The 20,869-nt window shown below is 44.3% G+C and overlaps 2 protein-coding genes across 2 annotated transcripts in view; both read right to left on the bottom strand.

Annotated features, from left to right (window-relative positions):
* Positions 1-20,869, bottom strand: part of LOC310721529 (putative C-type lectin domain family 20 member A) — a 31,812-nt gene that overhangs the window by 3,556 nt on the left and 7,387 nt on the right. The gene's annotated exons all lie outside the window — the stretch shown is intronic.
* On the bottom strand, positions 15,722-19,534 carry LOC310721528 (putative C-type lectin domain family 20 member A). Its single transcript, XM_083533266.1, has 6 exons — positions 19,490-19,534; positions 19,184-19,279; positions 18,583-18,954; positions 17,762-18,097; positions 16,268-16,359; positions 15,722-16,109 (listed from the first exon to the last, which is right to left on the bottom strand). The coding sequence occupies exons 2-6, from the start codon at positions 19,218-19,220 to the stop codon at positions 16,023-16,025; spliced, it is 924 nt and encodes a 307-aa protein (XP_083389392.1). The 5' UTR covers positions 19,221-19,279; positions 19,490-19,534; the 3' UTR covers positions 15,722-16,022.

The raw sequence follows: 20,869 nt of genomic DNA, 5'->3' as shown, positions 1-20,869 counted from the left end.
TCCGCTCATAAATAAAAAAGCAACGACTGGTTTCAAAAAATGTAGTAAAAAGGTACGAGATATGACTTTGAAATGTAGTAAAGTAAAAGTAATAAAAGTCTCCCCAAATGTTTCAATAAAAGTATGGATATGCGAAAAAGCTACTCAAGTACAATACCAATTTTTATTTACTTTTCCGCCTCTGTTCAAATACAACTACGAAATAGTTACTAACACCAGTAGCTAAAAATATTACTGATACTGTAGGATCACATGGGCTTATTTATCACATTAGTCCTTACCTGTGATAAACAGGAGTATGAACAAATGATGTTTCATTACTGATGTGCTTCTGAACCACTGATTTAAAGACAAAAGAATTAAAGAACATCCTTCAGCAGTCCTAATTAATAGAGTAGTAGTAGTTGGGTGGGAATACAGGGGGCAGGAGAATAATAAAATAACAATAAAAAAAAAAGCATTACTGCAATAATAATTCAAACTCAGTAATAATTCTAACATATTCAGTATTAAATTGGAATATAAGAGGGTACCTGAGGTTTGGATGAAGGCAATGATCAGTTTCCTTGTGTCCTTTAAACAACTGGGAAATCTGACCTGACTCTGAGACTCTATGTTTTTTAAAAGTCTTCTGACCATGTTTACCTACTTTTCCCTGAAAAGACTTAATAAAAGCAGATGTAAATGACATTTAGACCACAGACTACCAGACTATGGCCAACCTGGTGTCCTCTGGGTTGTACCTAGGGAACGAGACGCTGCATCTCCAGGCCACACTGCCCGGCATCCCTGTACACGTCACCCCACTGGTGGAGCCACGCTTTCCATTGGACAGATTACACACGTGATTCAGAGCATGGACAGCACAGAATCGTTCCCAAAGCGTTGTTGACGCCGCCTCTCGTTCCCTCAGGGAACCACGTAACCTGGAGATGTTCTGTATTATAAAGTGCAACAATGTTTCTTTTGACTGACATGAAAATAATTCATAGTGTGGTGTAAATTTTATGAAATGGGATTGGTTAAATATATTTATATAATTACTTTTATTTCTCCATCAACCCAGAATGTATGAAATAAAATCAGAAAGTAAATAAATGTTGGTGTATCGGGCAGATTGTAAAATATACAACACGGTGCCTCTATAACAGGCCTCAAATTAGTAAATCTGTTCAGAATAAAGCTACGTAATTGATAGATTTTTGTGAAATGAGTTTGTGTTGTGTTACGATTTGTATAGCAAAGGGACAAACCCAGTGATCTGAGCATAATCTTTTCCCTGTGTGAGCAATACCATAAACTCCATAATGCTTTTAAGGATTTTTCATAATGTAGATGTGTTACCTCAAATAATGTAGTTTACAAATGTAATGATTTAATAATATCTCATTACTCCAACATGTGTAATAGATGTTAATTGGCTAATTTAATTGAATGAAATATTTAAATATATCTGGAATTAAGAATCCTGGAAATAAACAAAATGTGCTCGGTCTGTGTCTTCCAGAGAGCTTATTCAAACTGAGGTGACACCATGTCCTCGATCACAAAGTTAATGCAAGTCACATGACCTTATATTGCCTGCTTTCAAAAGTAAACAAAGCAGAAGAAAATGACTTATTTCTACATTCAGACAGATGATGATGACGAAGTGAAAAAGGATAAAGGTCTCAATTTGTTTTTTCAAGATGGCTATTTAGTTGGGAAACTTTTGAAGAACCATTTGAATGTTTCCTTTCCAGGATTAAACAAGACAAATCAGAGGACATACACACTCAGCCAATCATGTGGCAGCAGAACAGTGTATAAATCATACAGATACAGGTACAAGAGCTTCAGCTCATTTACACAGTAAACCTAAGAAAGCAAAAGTCTGATCTCTGACATTGTGACACTGTGGCATGGTGTTTGGTTCAAATTTTCCAGAACTCCTGCAGATGCACCGCTTCGGACCGTAAAGCCCTTCAGAGGGTGGTGAAAACAGACCAACGAATCATCGGCACTCAGCTTCCCACTTTGGAGAACATTCACAGTAAACGCCGTCTGCGAAGGGCAAGGGGCATCATCTAAGATACCTCTTACTCCACCCATGGACTATTTACCCTTTTCCCATCGGGCAGACGCTACAAGTGTCTCAGAGCTGCACAAACAGACTGAAGTATAGCTTTTTTCCTGTGGCTGGTACTGCACTGATACACTGATACACAACTGATTCAATACTGCATTGTCATTTTCGGTGTACTGCTTATCCACTACACATTTCTTTTCGCACCATCCTTAGCTCACATTTGCACTATTGTACATTCTACCTATATGTATACTGTATCATACATACTGCACATTCAAACTTGTACATAACTATATCATGTCACAGATATACATATAACAGTAACAATGTGTAGTGAAAAATGTAAACAAAATAAAAATAAAAATAAAAATGTAAACAATATGTAAACAATAGGCAATCTATGTCCATAAAGTGTCCGTGTGCGGTATGGTGTGGTGTAAAGGTCCGTAAAGTGTCCATGTGCAATATGGTGCAATATGGTCCATGTGGTATGAATAAAATAAAAAGTGCACTGTGCTGTGCAAGTCCAGAGTTTAAAGTGTCGTGGTGCGAACGGTGAGATATGTTTTAAAGTGACGTGGTGCGAAGGTGAATATATGTACAGAGAAGTGTGATGATGATGGTGGAGAGAGTGGGCCAGTTCTAAATCCTGGGTGTTTCCTGGTTTAAACACCGGATGGCCTGCGGGAAGAAGCTCCTCCTCATTCTCTCTGTGTTCGCTTTTAGGGAGCGGAAGCGTTTTCCTGAACGCAACAGAGAAAAGAGTCCATTGTTGGGATGGCTGAGGTCCTTCATAATCTTCCTGGCTCTGGTCCTGCACCGCGTGCTATAGATGTCCTGCAGGTTAGGGAGCTCAGTGTGGATGGTACGTTCAGCTGAACGCACCACCCTCTGGAGGGCTCGTCTGTCCTGCATGGTGCTGTTCTCGAACCAGGAAGTGATGCTGCCCGTCAGGACGCTCTTGTCACAGGCCGGGGTGGCCTTCCCTCCCCTTCACAACGTACCACCTCGAGGAGTTACCCAGAGACACCAACAGACCAGACAAGGTAATTAATATCAAAAACTTGTATTTTATTTAGTTAAAATAAGTCCAATCTCAAACTAAAATCCACCGACTGATCCTCCTCTCTCTTTTACCGGGTGGCGTGGGAAGTTCGCACAACGATCCCTCTTCAGACGGACAGAAGCAAACGATGGAACAGACACTGGTAAGGGTTCAGACAACAGTTCCTCTTCGGCCGGAAGTAAGTAATGGAACAAGCACCGATAAGGATTCGCACAGCAACTCCTCTTCGGCCAAAGATGAGTAATGGAGCAGACACAGCTGAGGATCCGCACAGCGGCTCCTCTTCAACCGGAGATACGGGTTGCGGCAGGCACTGGTAGGAAATTGACAACAAGGGAAAGGGTTACTCTTCTCACAGGACAGCATCAATCATTTGAGTGTCACTTCTTTTTGGGATAGGGGGGAAGGATCGGGCAGGGGGTCATCTGACGCAATACAATAGTCCGTCGTAGATGGCAACCGGGAAACTCTCTCGTTCCCTCCACGGGACGCACCCGCTAGCTGGGGGCCACTCCCCTTCCGCAAGCCGACGGCCATTGAAATACAGCGGCGGACAGTAACTTCCTCACAGAACAGTGATGGCCGCCTCCCTTGGCAGAGAACAATTTCTCTACATTCACAGGACAACCGTGGTGACTACAGGATTTGACAATCAACAACTAGATTTTCTTACCACAGGGCAGTGATGGCAGCATGCAATAGCAGAGGGCAATCTCTCTATGTTCACAGAACCACAGTGATGAGTACGGGTTTCAACAGTCAACAACTGGGTCTTCTTTCCACAGGGCAGTAGTAGCAACATTCAATGGCGAAGGACAGTTTCTCTAGGTTCACAGAACAACAGTGGTGAGTACAGGATTTGACAATCAATAACTAGATCTTCTTACCACGGAGCAGTGATGGCAGCATTCAATGGCAGAGGGCAGTTTCTCTATGTTCACAGAACCACAGTGGTGAGTACAGGTTTCAACGGTCAACAACTGGGTCTTCTTTCCACAGGGCAGTAGTAGCAACATTCAATGGCAAAGGACAGTTTCTCTAGGTTCACAGAACAACAGTGGTGAGTACCGGATTCGACAGTCAACAACTGGGTCTTCTTACCACAGAACAGCAATGCATAGATCTCCCATAAATCCTCTTCAACTCAGACAGAATAGAGCTGCAGTCAGTGAATAGGGTCTCCTCTCGTGGTCCCGGCCGACTCTCTCCGCTCAACTGACAAACTGTACATCCAAGCTGTGTAGGTGGTTGACACTGCTCTCCAGCTCTTCCTTCTCTGCATACAGTCTTTCCCGTCCGTTAACGATCTGCCCTCTCGTGTACTGCTCGACGGGATCAACAGATCAACAACCAAAGATTTCCTCCAGTCCGCATCAACCCCAAAGATTTCGCTCCAAAGTTTCTTTCCCTGCTGCACATCAACCGGATCCTTTTATAATCCCCCTCACAAATCCATACCCCTCGTGGCCCAATCTCTGCTCATTGCCAAGCTGCCACTCATTCCCTCATTAGCAAGCTCCGTCAGCCTGTTTACACGGAAAAACCCGGAACTGTTCTGGTGTTACATTAAACTCGCTCCCACCGGAAACAAGAATGGGGAGGAACAGTTCCGCTTATTTGTCACCCCGTGACATCCTCCCCCACCAATCCGTTCTAGTCCCTAGAACGAGGCCCAGGGACCCAGTCTCCATATCTCACAGGGGGCTGCCCTCTGTTGTCCAGTTGGAAACGTCTTGGTGGCAAGGCGGGGTCTTCCCCTCTTGGTTCGACGTTCAGGCCCCTTGGAACCACTGCCCAACCTTCTAAGGGTGGCCTAGGTGCCACCGGGACAGTCGGAGCTTCTACCATAGGCTTTGGATAGTTTGGACAGGGGCGGATTAAATTCCGATGTATCACCCGCTCTGGGCCTGACTTTCCCTCAGGGCGGATGGTATAAACCAGCTGGTCAGGACGTTGTTGACTTTGTACCACATAAGGCAGGGCCTCCCACCGATCACTCAGTTTGCCCTTTCCTTGGTGTCGATTGTCCCGTACCAAAACTCTCTCCCCGGGCAATAACGGAGCCTCTCGGGCCTTCCGGTCATACAGCCGCTTGTTCTTAGCAGAGGCTATGTTGATTCGATCAGTAACCCGTTCGTACGCCGAGTGGAGTCGCTGATGATGTCTGCCTACCCAATCCGTCAGACTCAGATCTTTTCCAACCCCAGCCGTTCCAAGTAGTAGATCTGTGGGGAGACGCACATGTCTCCCAAACATCAGGTAAGTTGGAGCATAACCAGTGGTGCTATGCACACTATTGTTATAGGCCTGTACCAGCGCGGGAAGACTATCGACCCAATTACTCTGACGATCCGTATCCAACGTCCCCAATAGGCCCAGCAACGTCTGGTTGAACCGCTCACACCCTCCGTGTGTGATATGGCGTGGTATGCGTCTTTTTACACCCATAGAGCTGGCACAACTCCCGTACAACCTTAGATTCAACGTCAAGTAATCCATGGCCACAATGTGCAAAGGGGCCCTGGCTCGTATGGGGACCAATGGGGCTCGCACCCCTTTCCTCGTCTTGAAGAGTGTGCAGCGTGGGCATTTCTGGATGAACAAGTTCACAGACGCCTCCATCCCTGGCCAATAGAAATTTCTCCGCAACAAAGACACCGTCCTCTCTTTCCCTTGATGTCCTAACTGGGTATGGTAAGCCCGTAAAAGGGCTTGAACCTGCCCTTCAGGTACCACCACCTGGCCTACAGTTTCACCCAGCACGGGGTCTCGGATGGATCGGCAAACCACCCCCTCTCTCAGATAGAGCCTCTCCCACTGCCCAAGGAGTTTCTTCACTACCCATGTCTGGGCTCGATGCTCCACCACCTCCGGCCATAACCCCTGCGTCAGCCAGGACCGTATCTTCATCAACTCAGCATCTCCCTCCTGCCTTTCCTTCCACCGCTGCGGATCCCAGCCCCAACTAACGGGGACGGTCTCTTGCTGGAGCCCAGGTGCTTCCACACATCCCACCATAAGCCCCTCTTCACACTCCTCCAGCGGCTCCAACGGACAACTTTTGGAATCAGGGAGTCTAGACAACACATCAGCATTAATGTGCTCCCGGCCCGGTCGATACTGGAGTTGGTAGTCATAATTAGCCAGTTGTGCTACCCACCGTTGTTCAACTGCCCCCAACTTAGCTGTTCGTAAGTGGACCAAAGGGTTGTTATCAGTTATTACGAGTACCTTGGCTCCCCACAGGTAATCCTTAAATTTCTCGCTCATGGCCCACTTCATAGCCAACAACTCAAGTTTAAATGAACTGTAATTGGAATCATTTCGTTCGCCAGGGTGAAGACTTCGGCTTGCGTAGGCGATGACCCGCTCCACTCCCTGTTGCCGCTGGGCCAATACTGCTCCCAGGCCAAGGTTACTAGCATCGGTGTACAGAACAAAAGGCTGGGTAAAGTCTGCATATGCCAAGATCGGAGCCTGTAATAGCTCCTGCTTGAGCCTCTGAAAGGCCACGTCACATGTGGAATCCCAAGCAACAGGAGGGGACCCACGACCGCGGGGACGGCCTGAACCCGCCAGAAGCTGATTTAACGGTTTGGCGATCTTGGAGAAGTCTTTAATAAATCGCCGATAATATCCTACAAAGCCCAGGAAGGATCTCACTTGCCGCACTGTCTTAGGCGCACTCCATCCTTGGACAGCTGATACTTTTTCGGGGTCCACAGAGACTCTAGAGGCACCCACGCAGTGGCCCAGATATTTCACTTCCTTGCGAAACAGTTGGCATTTGTCCGGCTGTAGCTTCAGTCCGTACTTCTCCATCGCCTGGAACACCTGTTCTAAATGTTGGAGATGGGATTCAAAGTCCGGGGAGTACACAATGACATCGTCTAGGTATACTAACGTAGTGTCCACCAGCTGGCCGCCCAGACACCGCTGCATCAGTCGTTGGAAAGTGGCTGGGGCATTGCAAAGGCCAAAGGGCATCTGGTCCCACTCAAAGAGCCCAAAGGGAGTAGTAAACGCGGTCTCCCTCCTCCACCTGCACCTGCCAATACCCGCTGGCCAGATCTAAGGTGGAATACCAGGCGGCTTGAGTCAGGCTGGTGAGAGAATCCTCGGAAAGGCATCCTTCTTGGTCACTTGGTTCAGTCTACGGTAATCTACACAGAACCTCCAAGCTCCGGTCTTCTTTCGTACCAAGACGATAGGGGCCGCCCAAGGGCTGCTGCTCTCACGAATGATCCCCTTCTCCAGCATCCCCCGCAACAGGGTACGAACCTCGGAGTAAAGAGTGGGTGGCACCGGACGATATCTTTCTCTGCTTGGTGTAGCAGCACCAGTAGGAATCTGATGTTTCACAGCGTCCGTACGGCCATAGTCTTCATCGTGTGTAGAGAATAGGTGCTGCCACTTCGCCAAGAATGCCTGAAGCTGTTGCGTCTGCCTTTCTTCCAGCCCCTCTCCCCGCAGGGATTCCCCTAAAAGATGGGCCGGCATACCCTCCCTCGAGGAGTCCATGGGCTGATCCACTCGCGTCAGGGCCACCTCGACCACTGTAGAGCTCACTTGACAGAAGTTAACTCCTCCACCATCCCTCACTTGCTGGGGGCCCACCGAGGTCACTCGGGCCAATCGTTGATGGCGATACAAGTTAACCGGATAAGGATGTACATTCCGTATCCTCACGACGACTCGGCCCCGCCGAACAGCGGCCAAACCTCGAGCCACCTCCACCACTTGACAATCCAAATGGGGCTCCACGAGCACCCAATCTTCTGGTCCAAACGTCCGAGCAGGCAACCGAGCCCAAATCACAGCCTCACTCCGGGCCGGGACAAAAAGAGGATATAGACAAGTAACCCGGCCTGTGCCTTCACGATCTTCTTGGGAACTGGCCGTATGAACCCGGCAACAATCTGCAACAATACGTTCCCACTCACGTTTCTCGGCTGGCGGGGCAGTTCGAATAGGCCTGGTTTGGAACAGTTCCTCCCAACACTCTGAAATGACATTCATGCCCAAAAGGGCTCGATGCGTCCCCAAACAAGGGTCCCGGACGACCACAACTCCTTTCTGTGGTACCGTAATCCCATGAATCTCCAAGTCCGTGACCAGGTATCCAACATAAGGAATGTCTAGACCGTTTGCTCCTCGCAAGGTGAGCCAAGGGGTCTCCGCCTCCTGTAAACATTGAGCATTGAACAGTTCTTTAGACAAACTCTCGGAGAATAGAGTAACTTGGGACCCGGTATCCACTAGACATCGGACCTTGACACCGTTCACCTGAATCTCCACAGTGGGGCAGCGTCCAACTAAGTGGGCTCTAGGGACAGTGGACAAAGAAGGGTCAATCAAAGGGGTCCCGACCACTTGACCCACAGTGGCCGGTAACTCTAAAAACCCCCCTGCGAACCCCGGCGAGAACCGCACTGGCGACTATAGTGTCCCGGCTCTCCACAGCCATTACAAATCGGCCGACCCTGCGCGTCCCATTGGAATCTGGGGCCAGCAGACCGAATTGGACGCCTTCCTGGGTCTCGACTCCCGTCCAAGTAAGAACGCTCTCGAAGCAAGGGCAGCGGATTTGGCCGCTCCCGGCGAAACTCCTCCAGAAAGGTCTTAGACAACTCGGTCATTTGTTCCCGCACCTCCTTCATGAGTTCTGCACGTAGGGCCTGCTTCCAATCGGACGGCCCAGGAAGAGTGGAATCGATCGTTCGACTGGCGGCCATACAAACGGAGGGGTCCGCCATCTCCGCATGATCTGTCTCCAAAGCCAGGGCCTCCCTTCACAAATCCTCGAACGTCAGCTCAGGATCTCGATGGAGCTGTACACGCAAGCTCTGACGGACGGGGCCCTCCCGGAGACCCAGGAGAAATTGGTCTCGCAACAAGGTCTCTTCACCACCTAGGCCATGGTCACGCCTCTCTTTCAGCCTTGTAAACTGCTCCCGCAATTGTAGAGCAAAGGCCCGTAAGGTTTGCTTGGGTCCTTGTTTGCAGTTAAAGAACTGAGTCCGGAGGACCGCCACTGGAGTGGCATCACCATACTGCCCGGTCAAGAAGTTATACACAGCTTGGGCCGTAGCTCGAGTCGCTTCTGGTGTGGTCTGCACTTCTCTCCTGGCTTCTCCTTCAAGTGAATTCAAAACGAACTGTAACCTCTGTGGGGCACTCAATCCCTGGAGTCCCGCCAGATACTCAACCTGAGCCTTCCACTCCGATAAGCTCAATTCCGACCCAGGTCCTCCATATCGTTGGGCCCAAGGGGCTCCCATAAAGATGGGCATAACTTGGGGCCGGGCCGCAGGCAATTCTTTGTCTGCCATAAGGGATCCTGGTCGCTCAACTCAAGGTGGAATCCTGCCGACTACGCCAAATCTGTCACAGGCCGGGGTGGCCTTCCCTCCCCTTCACAACGTACCACCTCGAGGAGTTACCCAGAGACACCAACAGACCAGACAAGGTAATTAATATCAAAAACTTGTATTTTATTTAGTTAAAATAAGTCCAATCTCAAACTAAAATCCACCGACTAATCCTCCTCTCTCTTTTACCGGGTGGCGTGGGAAGTTCGCACAACGATCCCTCTTCAGACGGACAGAAGCAAACGATGGAGCAGACACTGGTAAGGGTTCAGACAACAGTTCCTCTTCGGCCGGAAGTAAGTAATGGAACAAGCACCGATAAGGATTCGCACAGCAACTCCTCTTCGGCCAAAGATGAGTAATGGAGCAGACACAGCTGAGGATCCGCACAGCGGCTCCTCTTCAACCGGAGATACAGGTTGCGGCAGGCACTGGTAGGAAATTGACAACAAGGGAAAGGGTTACTCTTCTCACAGGACAGCATCAATCATTTGAGTGTCACCTCTTTTTGGGATAGGGGGGAAGGATCGGGCAGGGGGTCATCTGACGCAATACAATAGTCTGTCGTAGATGGCAACCGGGAAACTCTCTCGTTCCCTCCACGGGACGCACCCGCTAACTGGGGGCCACTCCCCTTCCGCAAGCCGACGGCCGTTGAAATACAGCGGCGGACAGTAACTTCCTCACAGAACAGTGATGGCCGCCTCCCTTGGCAGAGAACAATTTCTCTACATTCACAGGACAACCGTGGTGAGTACAGGATTTGACAATCAACAACTAGATTTTCGTACCACAGGGCAGTGATGGCAGCATGCAATAGCAGAGGGCAATCTCTCTATGTTCACAGAACCACAGTGATGAGTACAGGTTTTAACAGTCAACAACTGGGTCTTCTTTCCACAGGGCAGTAGTAGCAACATTCAATGGCGAAGGACAGTTTCTTTAGGTTCACAGAACAACAGTGGTGAGTACAGGATTTGACAATCAATAACTAGATCTTCTTACCACAGAGCAGTGATGGCAGCATTAAATGGCAGAGGGCAGTTTCTCTATGTTCACAGAACCACAGTGGTGAGTACAGGTTTCGACGGTCAACAACTGGGTCTTCTTTCCACAGGGCAGTAGTAGCAACATTCAATGGCGAAGGACAGTTTCTCTAGGTTCACAGAACAACAGTGGTGAGTACAGGATTTGACAATCAATAACTAGATCTTCTTACCACGGAGCAGTGATGGCAGCATTCAATGGCAGAGGGCAGTTTCTCTATGTTCACAGAACCACAGTGGTGAGTACAGGTTTCAACGGTCAACAACTGGGTCTTCTTTCCACAGGGCAGTAGTAGCAACATTCAATGGCAAAGGACAGTTTCTCTAGGTTCACAGAACAACAGTGGTGAGTACCGGATTCGACAGTCAACAACTGGGTCTTCTTACCACAGAACAGCAATGCATAGATCTCCCATAAATCCTCTTCAACTCAGACAGAATAGAGCTGCATTCAGTGAATAGGGTCTCCTCTCGTGGTCCCGGCCGACTCTCTCCGCTCAACTGACAAACTGTACATCCAAGCTGTGTAGGTGGTTGACACTGCTCTCCAGCTCTTCCTTCTCTGCATACAGTCTTTCCCGTCCGTTAACGATCTGCCCTCTCGTGTACTGCTCGACGGGATCAACAACCAAAGATTTCCTCCAGTCTGCATCAACCCCAAAGATTTCGCTCCAAAGTTTCTTTCCCTGCTGCACATCAACCGGATCCTTTTATAATCCCCCTCACAAATCCATACCCCTCGTGGCCCAATCTCTGCTCATTGCCAAGCTTCCACTCATTCCCTCATTAGCAAGCTCCGTCAGCCTGTTTACACGGAAAAACCCGGAACTGTTCTGGTGTTACATTAAACTCGCTCCCACCGGAAACAAGAATGGGGAGGAACAGTTCCGCTTATTTGTCACCCCGTGACACTCTCAATGGTGCATTGATAATGGATGATGTGTCATATCTTCTGGTTCTTGTAAGGACTTTTGCATCTGCATTCTGGACTAATTGGAGCTTGTTTGTCACTTTTTAAAATCCAGATCCAGACAGCAGGGCATTACAGTGATCCAAACCTGCAGCCTTGCAGATGTGTGCTGAGCCGACACACAACATTAAGAAAACTTTAGATCAGTGGAGATTTTGTTAAACCCTGTTGTTCCTTACAATCAAAGCAAATCAAGTGGCATTTAATCCATAAGAAGGTGTTTTAGCACTATAATCTAGTGAGAGCACTTGTTCCGGATTTGGGAAATACCACTTTCACATTTACTTAGTGACTAAATACCCACTGACCAGAATCAGATATTTACATGAGTAAATTCCCAAACAGTGTATCTACACTGTGCTATATTTCAAAATAGCCTACATAAGTAGGTTTGCAAACATGGCTAGAAACACAGCTAAAAACCAGACAAACGGCTGGCCAATGTAAAAAACAACAACAAAAAACAAGCAAGGTTACTGAAGAGAGAAGAGACTTAAACAGGCACAGGGGGAACAATGGTGACATCTGGTGGACAAAGACAGTAGTGACATTTATTATAGAATTTGTTGTTACAGGATATCGTATAGCATCGAGACAGGTCCTGCACAGTGACCAGATGGATTTTGAGCCATTCTTTTAGAACAGTGCCAACAGGGAGCAACAAGTATGGTAAACTAACAGTATGCAAGCTGCACAGAGTCGTCACTTAGGAAACAGACACAGTCTCAATACAGTGAAACCTGAGTTAAACCAAAATTGGAAACACTTCATAAACTGTAAACCTTTTTATGAACCCTGGGAATTTTTCTCATTCCTTCTGACCCCTGTTTACATCCCACTGGAGGCCAATGTGAGTAATGCACTGCAAAACCTGTCAAACCAAATATCTGATTTGGAGCAAAAAATCTGGATTCTCTTTTCATTATTATTTAGCGACTTTAACAAAGCAAAACTAACTCTTGAACTTCCAAAATACAGACAACATATTAATTGTCATTTAGGTACTCTGAATCTACTCCAGAGTCAGTTCACAAAGGCTGCCAGATCGTGGGTCTGATCGCCTATGTGGATCTGCACCCATAGGAGTGGAGGAGGCGCATAGAAGTTGTCTCTCCACGAACTACCTTTTGCTGGAATGAGGCAGTAATGGGTCTCCAGACTAAGGGATGTCCAAGAAGAATCTCTGGAAAAAAAAGGGCTAAGGACAGGGTCACTCAGGCCTTCAGGGTGCCCTTTCTGCACGGCCCTCCCAAATCCTCCAATCAATCCTCATGGCTAGGGTGATCAGGGTCTCAAGGTCAGGTAATAGCTCACAAATGGCTTTTTTTTTTTCAGCTCTATTGACAGTCCCCAAAAGAAGGAGTTAAACAGAGCGGTGGGGTTTCACTGTGAATTTGGTGAACAACTGTTTTTTTTTAAAGGGCAGTGATCATGCCATCCTCCTGGAGAGTTGTGGTGAGCTCCTGGTGTCATTGGTCACAAGATGTGGAGTCCTGGTTTAAAAACATGAGGAAGGCTTGTAGGGTATCTAATTCATTAAACTATAGACGTTCCTTGCAGGGTGGCACTATCAGCAATGGTGATCAGGAGGGGTTTAGTCTGACAGGTCACCTGGTACAGGGGGTACCCTTTCAAGCCCTGGACTTGGAGGCCTAGTTTCAAGGCCTAGTTGTTGGATCAAATTTTGATCAAGGATTTCAGAGTCTGCCCCGGAATAAATGTGGAGTTAGTGTGGAAATCCATGTCATACTCAGTGACCAAGCGATTACCCGGGGTGGTAGAGAACAGCAACTGTGTTGTGTCCCACCAGGGGTGGATGTGTCAAAGATCTTGTAGAGCTTCCCGGAGAAGGCATCAAATAGAAAAAAGCTTTTCTGGCAGGCAGGGAGATTATGTAGGCCACCTTGGCTTGTTTAGACAAAAATAAAGATGGCTGGTGCTGAATGAATCCATTGCATTGGCTGATAAAGGAGCAACAATGTCCAGGTTTCCCAGGAAAATCGTGCCGACAAAAAAGACTAGGTGAGCCTCCTGGGGAGTGGCCATTGCAAGCGCTGGTTGTGCCTGACTGTATTAAAGGCAGAGCAGAAATCTACAAACTGGTTCCAGTCATAAGTTCCTAGTGAATCCAGGTGCTGGAAGATAAAGTGATGGGCTATGTTATCTGCATCATCTACAGACCTGTTTGGTGTAGGGGGGAGTGATTCTGTGATAGATTTTATATAGGGTAACACAAGGACTTTATTACACAGATGACAGAGCGATGAGTTTTTAAGTCCTGTAATTCTGTTTTTTTTTTTTTATTAACGGGGATGAGGTTTTGAAGCAGGCTGGCACGTGACATGTCTCCATTGAAGTGTTGAAGAAATCTGTAAACACTGGAGAAGGCTGATTAGCTCAGTACTTCAGTTTGGATGGGTCAACAGAATTTTGTCTGGCTTCAGAGGTTTTGTCTAATAAAAACACGATTAACATCTCTCTCCCCGATTGTAAATGTTGTTATTGTGTTGGAGAAACGACAATGAGGTATTTAGCTCTGGAGAGGCCCCAGTCACTGCTGTGGAGGGGGAGGTAAAGCTGATGGTTTAAAGCTGTTGTGTGGTGTTGCAGGGAGGTGATATTAGAGCTGTACCATTGCCATTCAAAGCAAGAGTAATACTTATTCAGACACAGTTCATTAGCAAGGGTTTTGGTTTGGTTTGGTTTGGTTTGGTCTGGGTAGGTTTTGTAGGTTTGTAGTTTGTGAACTGTCTGAGCTTTCTTCAGACAGATGCAGAGTAAATGGCTGTAAAATAGGACTAGCTTCTCAGAGGGTTTAGCCCCTTCACTGACATGCTAAACTTTCCCTCTCTAAACCTTATTTTTATCACCGCTCCTAAATGCAACATCCTTCTCCAGCCTTTGTAGTCAGAGTCTTTTCAAGTCTGAAGCTACTTTCCCTATTTAAAGCTTTTATTCAAAATGGTTTTGCTTTACTTTCATGCAGATGAGGTTCAAGTCTGAATATGGTGTAGACATGGTGAATGATTATCTTGATCAGTCTTTATCTATACAAGTTCTGAAGATTGTAAAATCGTTATTCGTTAGCCACAGCAGCGGAATCACTAATAAAAAGAGGCATCGCGAGTGGCAACGTGTTGCTTTTGTCAACTGTGTCAGAGGGATGGAACGGACAGTTACAGAACTAAAGAAAAAGTGGTCCGGTCTGAAGGTATATTTCTGTATGTTTCTACTTCTTCCTATTAACATGTAAAATGTAAAATGTAACAAATCTCACTGGTTCCGTGCTGAAAAAAAAAGACGGTGTTTATGTGTATATTGTGTGGAAAGTGGCGTATCCGGTTCTTCTCCAGGTCAAGATCTCAGAATAACTCTTCATGACTCTCTGCTCATCACCTTGGGGTAAATATGGACAATCAACTGTCCATCTCCTCACATGTTACTAATGTCTTCTCTACAACATCTGAAGGATTCGACCAGAGACTGCCCAGGTGCTTGTTCAGTCTCTTGTCATTTCAAGACTGGACTACTGCAAATTAATGCTATTCGTCCACTGCAAATGATCCAAAACGCTGCTGCATTCAATGCCCAAGTTCTTCCACACCACCCCACTGCTGCGCTCCTCCACTGGCTTTCAGTAGCAGCACGTATTAGATGAGCAAAAAATGGATGATATTGCCTCAAAGACCTCATAACACCTAACACGGCACCACTGACTGAGATCCTGCAGCACTGCTTGACTGATACCACCTTCTATCAGAATGAGAGGTAAGTATACTTCACGGCTTTTCTCTGTTCTGGCACCGAGGTGGTGGAAAGAACTTCCCCTAGATGTCCGAACAGTGGAGTCCCTGGCTATCTTCAAGGGACAGTTGAAGACCTACCTCTTCCAGAAACACTTAAATTAGCACTTTCCAAGTATGCTTTGTAAAAATCAAGAGCTGTAGTCTGATTTATGTTAGGTTTACTAGAGACACAAAGCAGTTTTGTACGTCGCTCTGGAGAAGGGCGTCTACTAAAAGCCACATATGTAAATGTAAATGGTGTACACACGTTTCCAGTTGCGTTTTGTGTGCAGGCCACGTTTATAAATTAGACCCCATGGTCAGTAACAATAACAGAAGTGTTTTGATGAACGTGAACAGAATAATTCAATTTAAATCTACTTTTTTTTATATATATATTTTTACAACCTAAAAATCAGGAGCAAATATACAGACAACATTCATGGAAGTTATTTTAACTTTATATGAAAAGCAGGTTCAGCTAGCTGTTAATTCATCTCAATTCTCAGGATTAGCCAGAAGCTTCAAAACCTGGAACCCTGGAAATGCCAGAATGGAAAACATGCTAGCTTGAATTGTAAACTAGGTAGTATATTCTAGCAGTGTACTATTCTTACACTTTACAATACACTATATAACACCTTTTATAAGAGTGTAATGTCTAAAGTTTTGAACAGCTTCCATAGAAACAAACGTTCTGAGATATAGCTGTAGTATTATTTAATCTTTTTAAACACCAGTCCATCAAGCTGCTTTCCCCATTTTACTGCAATGGCGGCATGAACACGGACCATCGACTCAATCTGCAGAACAGAACAGGAGAATGATTAGTAATGAATGAGGAAAATTATTACTACAATTAATATGGCTAATGTTTCACAGCACACTGAAGACTCGACTTATAGCTGCAGTACTGAGGAACAAAATGTAGTATATGTGAATAGTGGAGGATGAGACCCACCTTTTTTAAGATGGCAACAATTTCTGCAGGATCATCCACATCCTGATTGAATTGAACCTTCAGTCTTATAATTTGTATTTTTCCTGTGATTACTGGAAACACACACACACTAAAATTTTCATTTCAAATCTAATAACTAAAGCACTGAAATATTAACATGAGCAATGTTATATTATATACATCTGTATATATATATATATATATATATATATATATATATATATATATATATATATATATATATATATATATATATATATATATATATATACAGAGTTGGGGCTCTGTACAAATCACTGTACAAATCTCGTTTTCAATTCTCATAAACCCATAGCTGAGGAAATGTACCATTTGAAGAAAAATAAAAATTTCATTTTCAATTTGATGGGTGCAACACGTCAAATTGCAAAACAGTTAAATATTTCATCATTTTCAAAAAATGATGCCATCAAATGCCATGCCATTCACAAATGCAGGGTAAAGAAGAAGGCATTCGTGAACATGATTCAGAAACGCCACTATCCTCTCTGGGCCAAAGCTTATTTAAAATGGAAAAGAGTCAACATGGAAAACTGTTCTGTGGTCAGACTAATCAAATTTTGTTTTTCTTCTTGAAACCACAAAGAGGAGAATACTATAAAGGAAAGGGACCATCTGGCTCGTCATCAGGAGAGCATTAGCACTTGTGGAATGGGCAGCTTGCACATTTGTAAAGTCTCCATCAATGCTAAATGCTATATACAGGTTTTAGAGCAACAAATACCATCCAGTAAACATCCATTTCAAGGGAGGCCTTGCATACTTGAGCAAGACCATGCTAACTGCAAAACACATCAATTACAATAGCATGACTTCGTAGTACAAGAGTCTGGGCGCTGAACTGCAGTCTAGACCTTTCACCATTTGAAAACATTTGGCGCATCATAAAATAAAAAATGCAACAAAGGAAACCCAGAACTGTTGATCAGCTAGAATCTTGAATCAGACACATATGGGACAACATTCCTCTGTCAAAACTTCAACAACTGGTCTCCCCAGTTCCCAGTATATGGACATAAGATGTTATGCTACAGTACACAGTGGGAAACATGGCCCTGTCCCAAATTTTTCGAGACGTGCTGCCGCCATCAAATTCAAAATCACCTTATATTTTCCTTAAAATGATATATATTCTCAGTTTAAACATTTCAAATGTTTTTATTTTATTAGGAATAGAAGATAGATTTCTGAGATTTGCAAATCATTGCTTTATTTTACTCTGTATCCCAACTTCTTTGGAATTGAATATAATTATTAAGGAGAAACAGGCAAAACACATGGCATACAATACTGTGCAAAACTTTTTGGCAGGTAGGTTGTCCCAAACATTTATTGATCAACTATAATTTACTGTGGATGTAATGTTGGACAATTTTTTTCACACCTGATTAAATTTTCCACAGTACTGAATAAAAAGAGACCCAAATAAGACAAAATAAGAGAGATTTATCTCACCTGCTTCACAGAAGAAAGGTTTTATGCGTGCGCACACCACATCACCAAGCCGACCGTTTACAAAAAAACCACAATTTTCTACTTTAAATAAATTATTTGGTTCTCCAGCTAGCCAGGGAACAGAGCTGAAGTTTGTCTGGTCTGACCACTTCCAGGTATCTCTAAATAGACCAAACCAAGATCCTCCATTGACAGCCAGTGATTTTAAAATGGAGTTTTCAGCTGAGCTTCTCACACTGGCCAGGTCTGTGTGATTCTGTCTACAGTATGTCAGAGCATCGGACCATGTAACGTTTGTAGGAATGAAAACATAGCTGCTGGTACCATTGTAGCTGTCTGCAAGGGTTGAAAATAATGAATTTAATCCTTTTTGAATGAAAACATTTAAAGCCACAGTAACACTCCAATGTGAAAATGAAGAAAGATTTCAGGAGGATTTCTAGTAAACATTATGCTCCAGAATATACCAGTTTAAACAAAACAAAATATTATAATGTGTTTTAAAGCAGGAGGAAAATAATTCAGGCCAAGTCGAACCAGTTTGAATAGAGCTGAACCCTGAAGCAACTATCTTTAAACTGAGGAGATCTACACCACCATCGACCGCAATTCTATACAAGTTTATCCTCGTAGTTTAAAGCCAGTTCACAACTCGGGACTCTGAACATTGTTTTAGATGTAAATCAGCCAGGTAAGGTTTTCTCTCTTCCAGCAGAACTGAGGAAATTATTAATTGTTTAACTTTCGCTGGCTGATATTTATAGTACTTTAGAGCACACTTTTGGAAGTAACCCGAACGCCAAAAAAATCTTGTTCCTTACCATCAAAGCAGATGAAGGTCATAAGTGTTGTACACGAATAATCATACCAGCCATTCGGATCTATCGCACCACAGCTTTCTTTTGCAAGCAGGTTGTCAGGATTTGGGGGATACCAATCTTTCAAACTTCCAAGAGACACATTTCCCATTGACCAGCGCCAGCTATTGACGTCGTTATAAAGTCCAATCCAAATGCTATCAGCACAGTTTTGACTCTTTGTTATATTTTGAAGTTGGGTAATTTCATCAGGAGTTTCAAAAGTAGCCAAGTCAGTGTACATGGACCTGCAGTAAGTCCTCGCATCAGTCCATGTTTCTCCATTAAGGATCAGATGGTACTTACGATAGACAGCATGGATGATGGGGAAGATTCCTGTGGAACGAAGTTTTAATGTGCAATATTAAATTGGTAAAAATACATTTTTTATTTTGATGTTCTAGGTCACACATTTGAAACAGCAGAACTTCCAGTGAAACATTCAGAAGCTTTAAATGAAACTACTATCTGCTATTTACCCAATAGTTACTAATATTACCAATAATGTAGTAACACATGGGTATATTTCAATCTCCCTTGCTCAAACATACCATCTTTTCCTTACCTGTGATAAACAGGAGAATGATCAGATGGTGTTGCATTACTGATTTGTGCTTGAAGATCTCGATCACAGAAATGTCATGAACGTCCCTCAGCAGCCCTAATAAATAGACCAACCCTCCATTTAAACATTTAAATAAATGTTTTCACATTCAAAACATTTTCTAATAAGAAGCATACAGGAATGGAGGAAGTAAGTGGAAACAGTAGGGTAAAACCTCACTCCCAGAATGACTGAAAGTAGTTTCAGATTACACAGACACTAAAATGTCCATTCAAATTTGATTTAATGTAGAATATTGAAGGATACCTGAAATCTGAAGAAAGCAAAATGCTGGTGTCACTTAGAGAGCTGGTTAAAACTTCCCTGCTTATTTTTCTTTGGGAAAACATCTTATGCAAACCCCTGAGCTTATTTAACTACTTTCCTATAAATTGATAATAAAAGCAGATGTAAATGATGAGTTTACATCTATGCTTATACGAAACATAGAGCAGGCTTCTGCAGGCACTTTTCAAATACTCATGGGGTTCTAAATTTTAGATCCTGTAAGTTCTAAATCAATTATACTATTTAAATATATTTAATATAGGACTGTAGCACAGACTGACAACAGTGTGTATAGAATTAGTCAAGATTAATTCAATACAAAGTCTTCATGAAATCATGTACAGGAAGAGAAAGAAAAAGTTGGCTTAGGGTTTTGGTAGCTCCTGGGTTCCAAACATTATTAGTCTCAATAAATATGACGTGACCCCACGTCCTCTGTGACAAAGCTTATGCAAGTCAGTTGATCTTATTGTACCTAATTAAAAAAAATATTTAAAGCAGAGGAAAATGACTTCTCTCTGTTGGGGCAGGTGATGAAGTGAAAATGGACTAAAGGCCTGATTTGTTTGTTTCGACGTCAAAGGTGTCTGAGTAGTGAGGAGAATTTTGGAGTTCTACTTTAACATTCCGTATTGAGGATTTAACAGAACACAGAGGATATAAACACTTCAAAACACCGAACTCAATGTAACATCACTGAAGAGTTGACCAAGTTATGGGTTTGTTTCATTTGAACTAATCTATAAAAAAAAATCTGGTTGGCTGCAAGAGGGAAAAGTAGAAATGTTTTGCCAACCTAAAAGGACTCCACTTTTCCTGGTAGCATTTCTCAATGTTTGCAATGTCATGGAGAAACCTTTCACTTGTTTGCCACATAAAGTGCATCGTGTGCAACTTGTTGAAAACAGTGCAAGCCAAGACAGTGCAAACAAACAACACAAAGGACAGATACACAAAACACAAAATAGCGCCACCAGCAAACCTACTGGCTGATATACAGTACAATGTGCAAAAGAGAAACAGTGTACTTGTAAATAAACAAAAATTGTCAACACAAGAGGTTGCGCAAAACAGCAATTGCAGCAGACAAATTGATTAGCAAAAACAGCATGTAAACAGTTATAATACAATATGGGTGGTGCTTAAGACCTGGATGTTGAAATGAGTATTCAGTGTGTGTTTAAGGTTAGTAACACACAGTTGTGTGTGTGTGTGTGTGTGTGTGTGTGTGTGTGTGTGTGTGTGTGTGTGTGTGTGTGTTGTGTGAGTTTAAGTCCCAGTTTAGTTCTGTCAAGTCAAGTCAAGTCAAGTCAAGAGGCTTTTATTGTCATTTCTACTATACACAGTGGTACACAGTAA

This window comes from Silurus aristotelis (assembly GCF_946808225.1).
Source record: "Silurus aristotelis genome assembly, chromosome: 27".
NCBI classification, from domain to species: domain Eukaryota; kingdom Metazoa; phylum Chordata; class Actinopteri; order Siluriformes; family Siluridae; genus Silurus; species Silurus aristotelis.
The sequence above is the reverse complement of the archived record's forward strand: the minus strand, read 5'-3'. Positions and strand labels throughout refer to the sequence as shown.

Coding starts and splice junctions, on each gene's coding strand:
- LOC310721528 (XM_083533266.1), bottom strand. CDS start 19,220: ATGCAACACCATCTGATCATTCTCCTGTTTATCACAG. Junction 18,098..18,582: donor GACCTTCATCTGCTTTGATG/GTAAGGAACAAG, acceptor CAACCCTTGCAG/ACAGCTACAATGGTACCAGC. Junction 16,110..16,267: donor TTGTTGCCATCTTAAAAAAG/GTGGGTCTCATC, acceptor TCTGTTCTGCAG/ATTGAGTCGATGGTCCGTGT.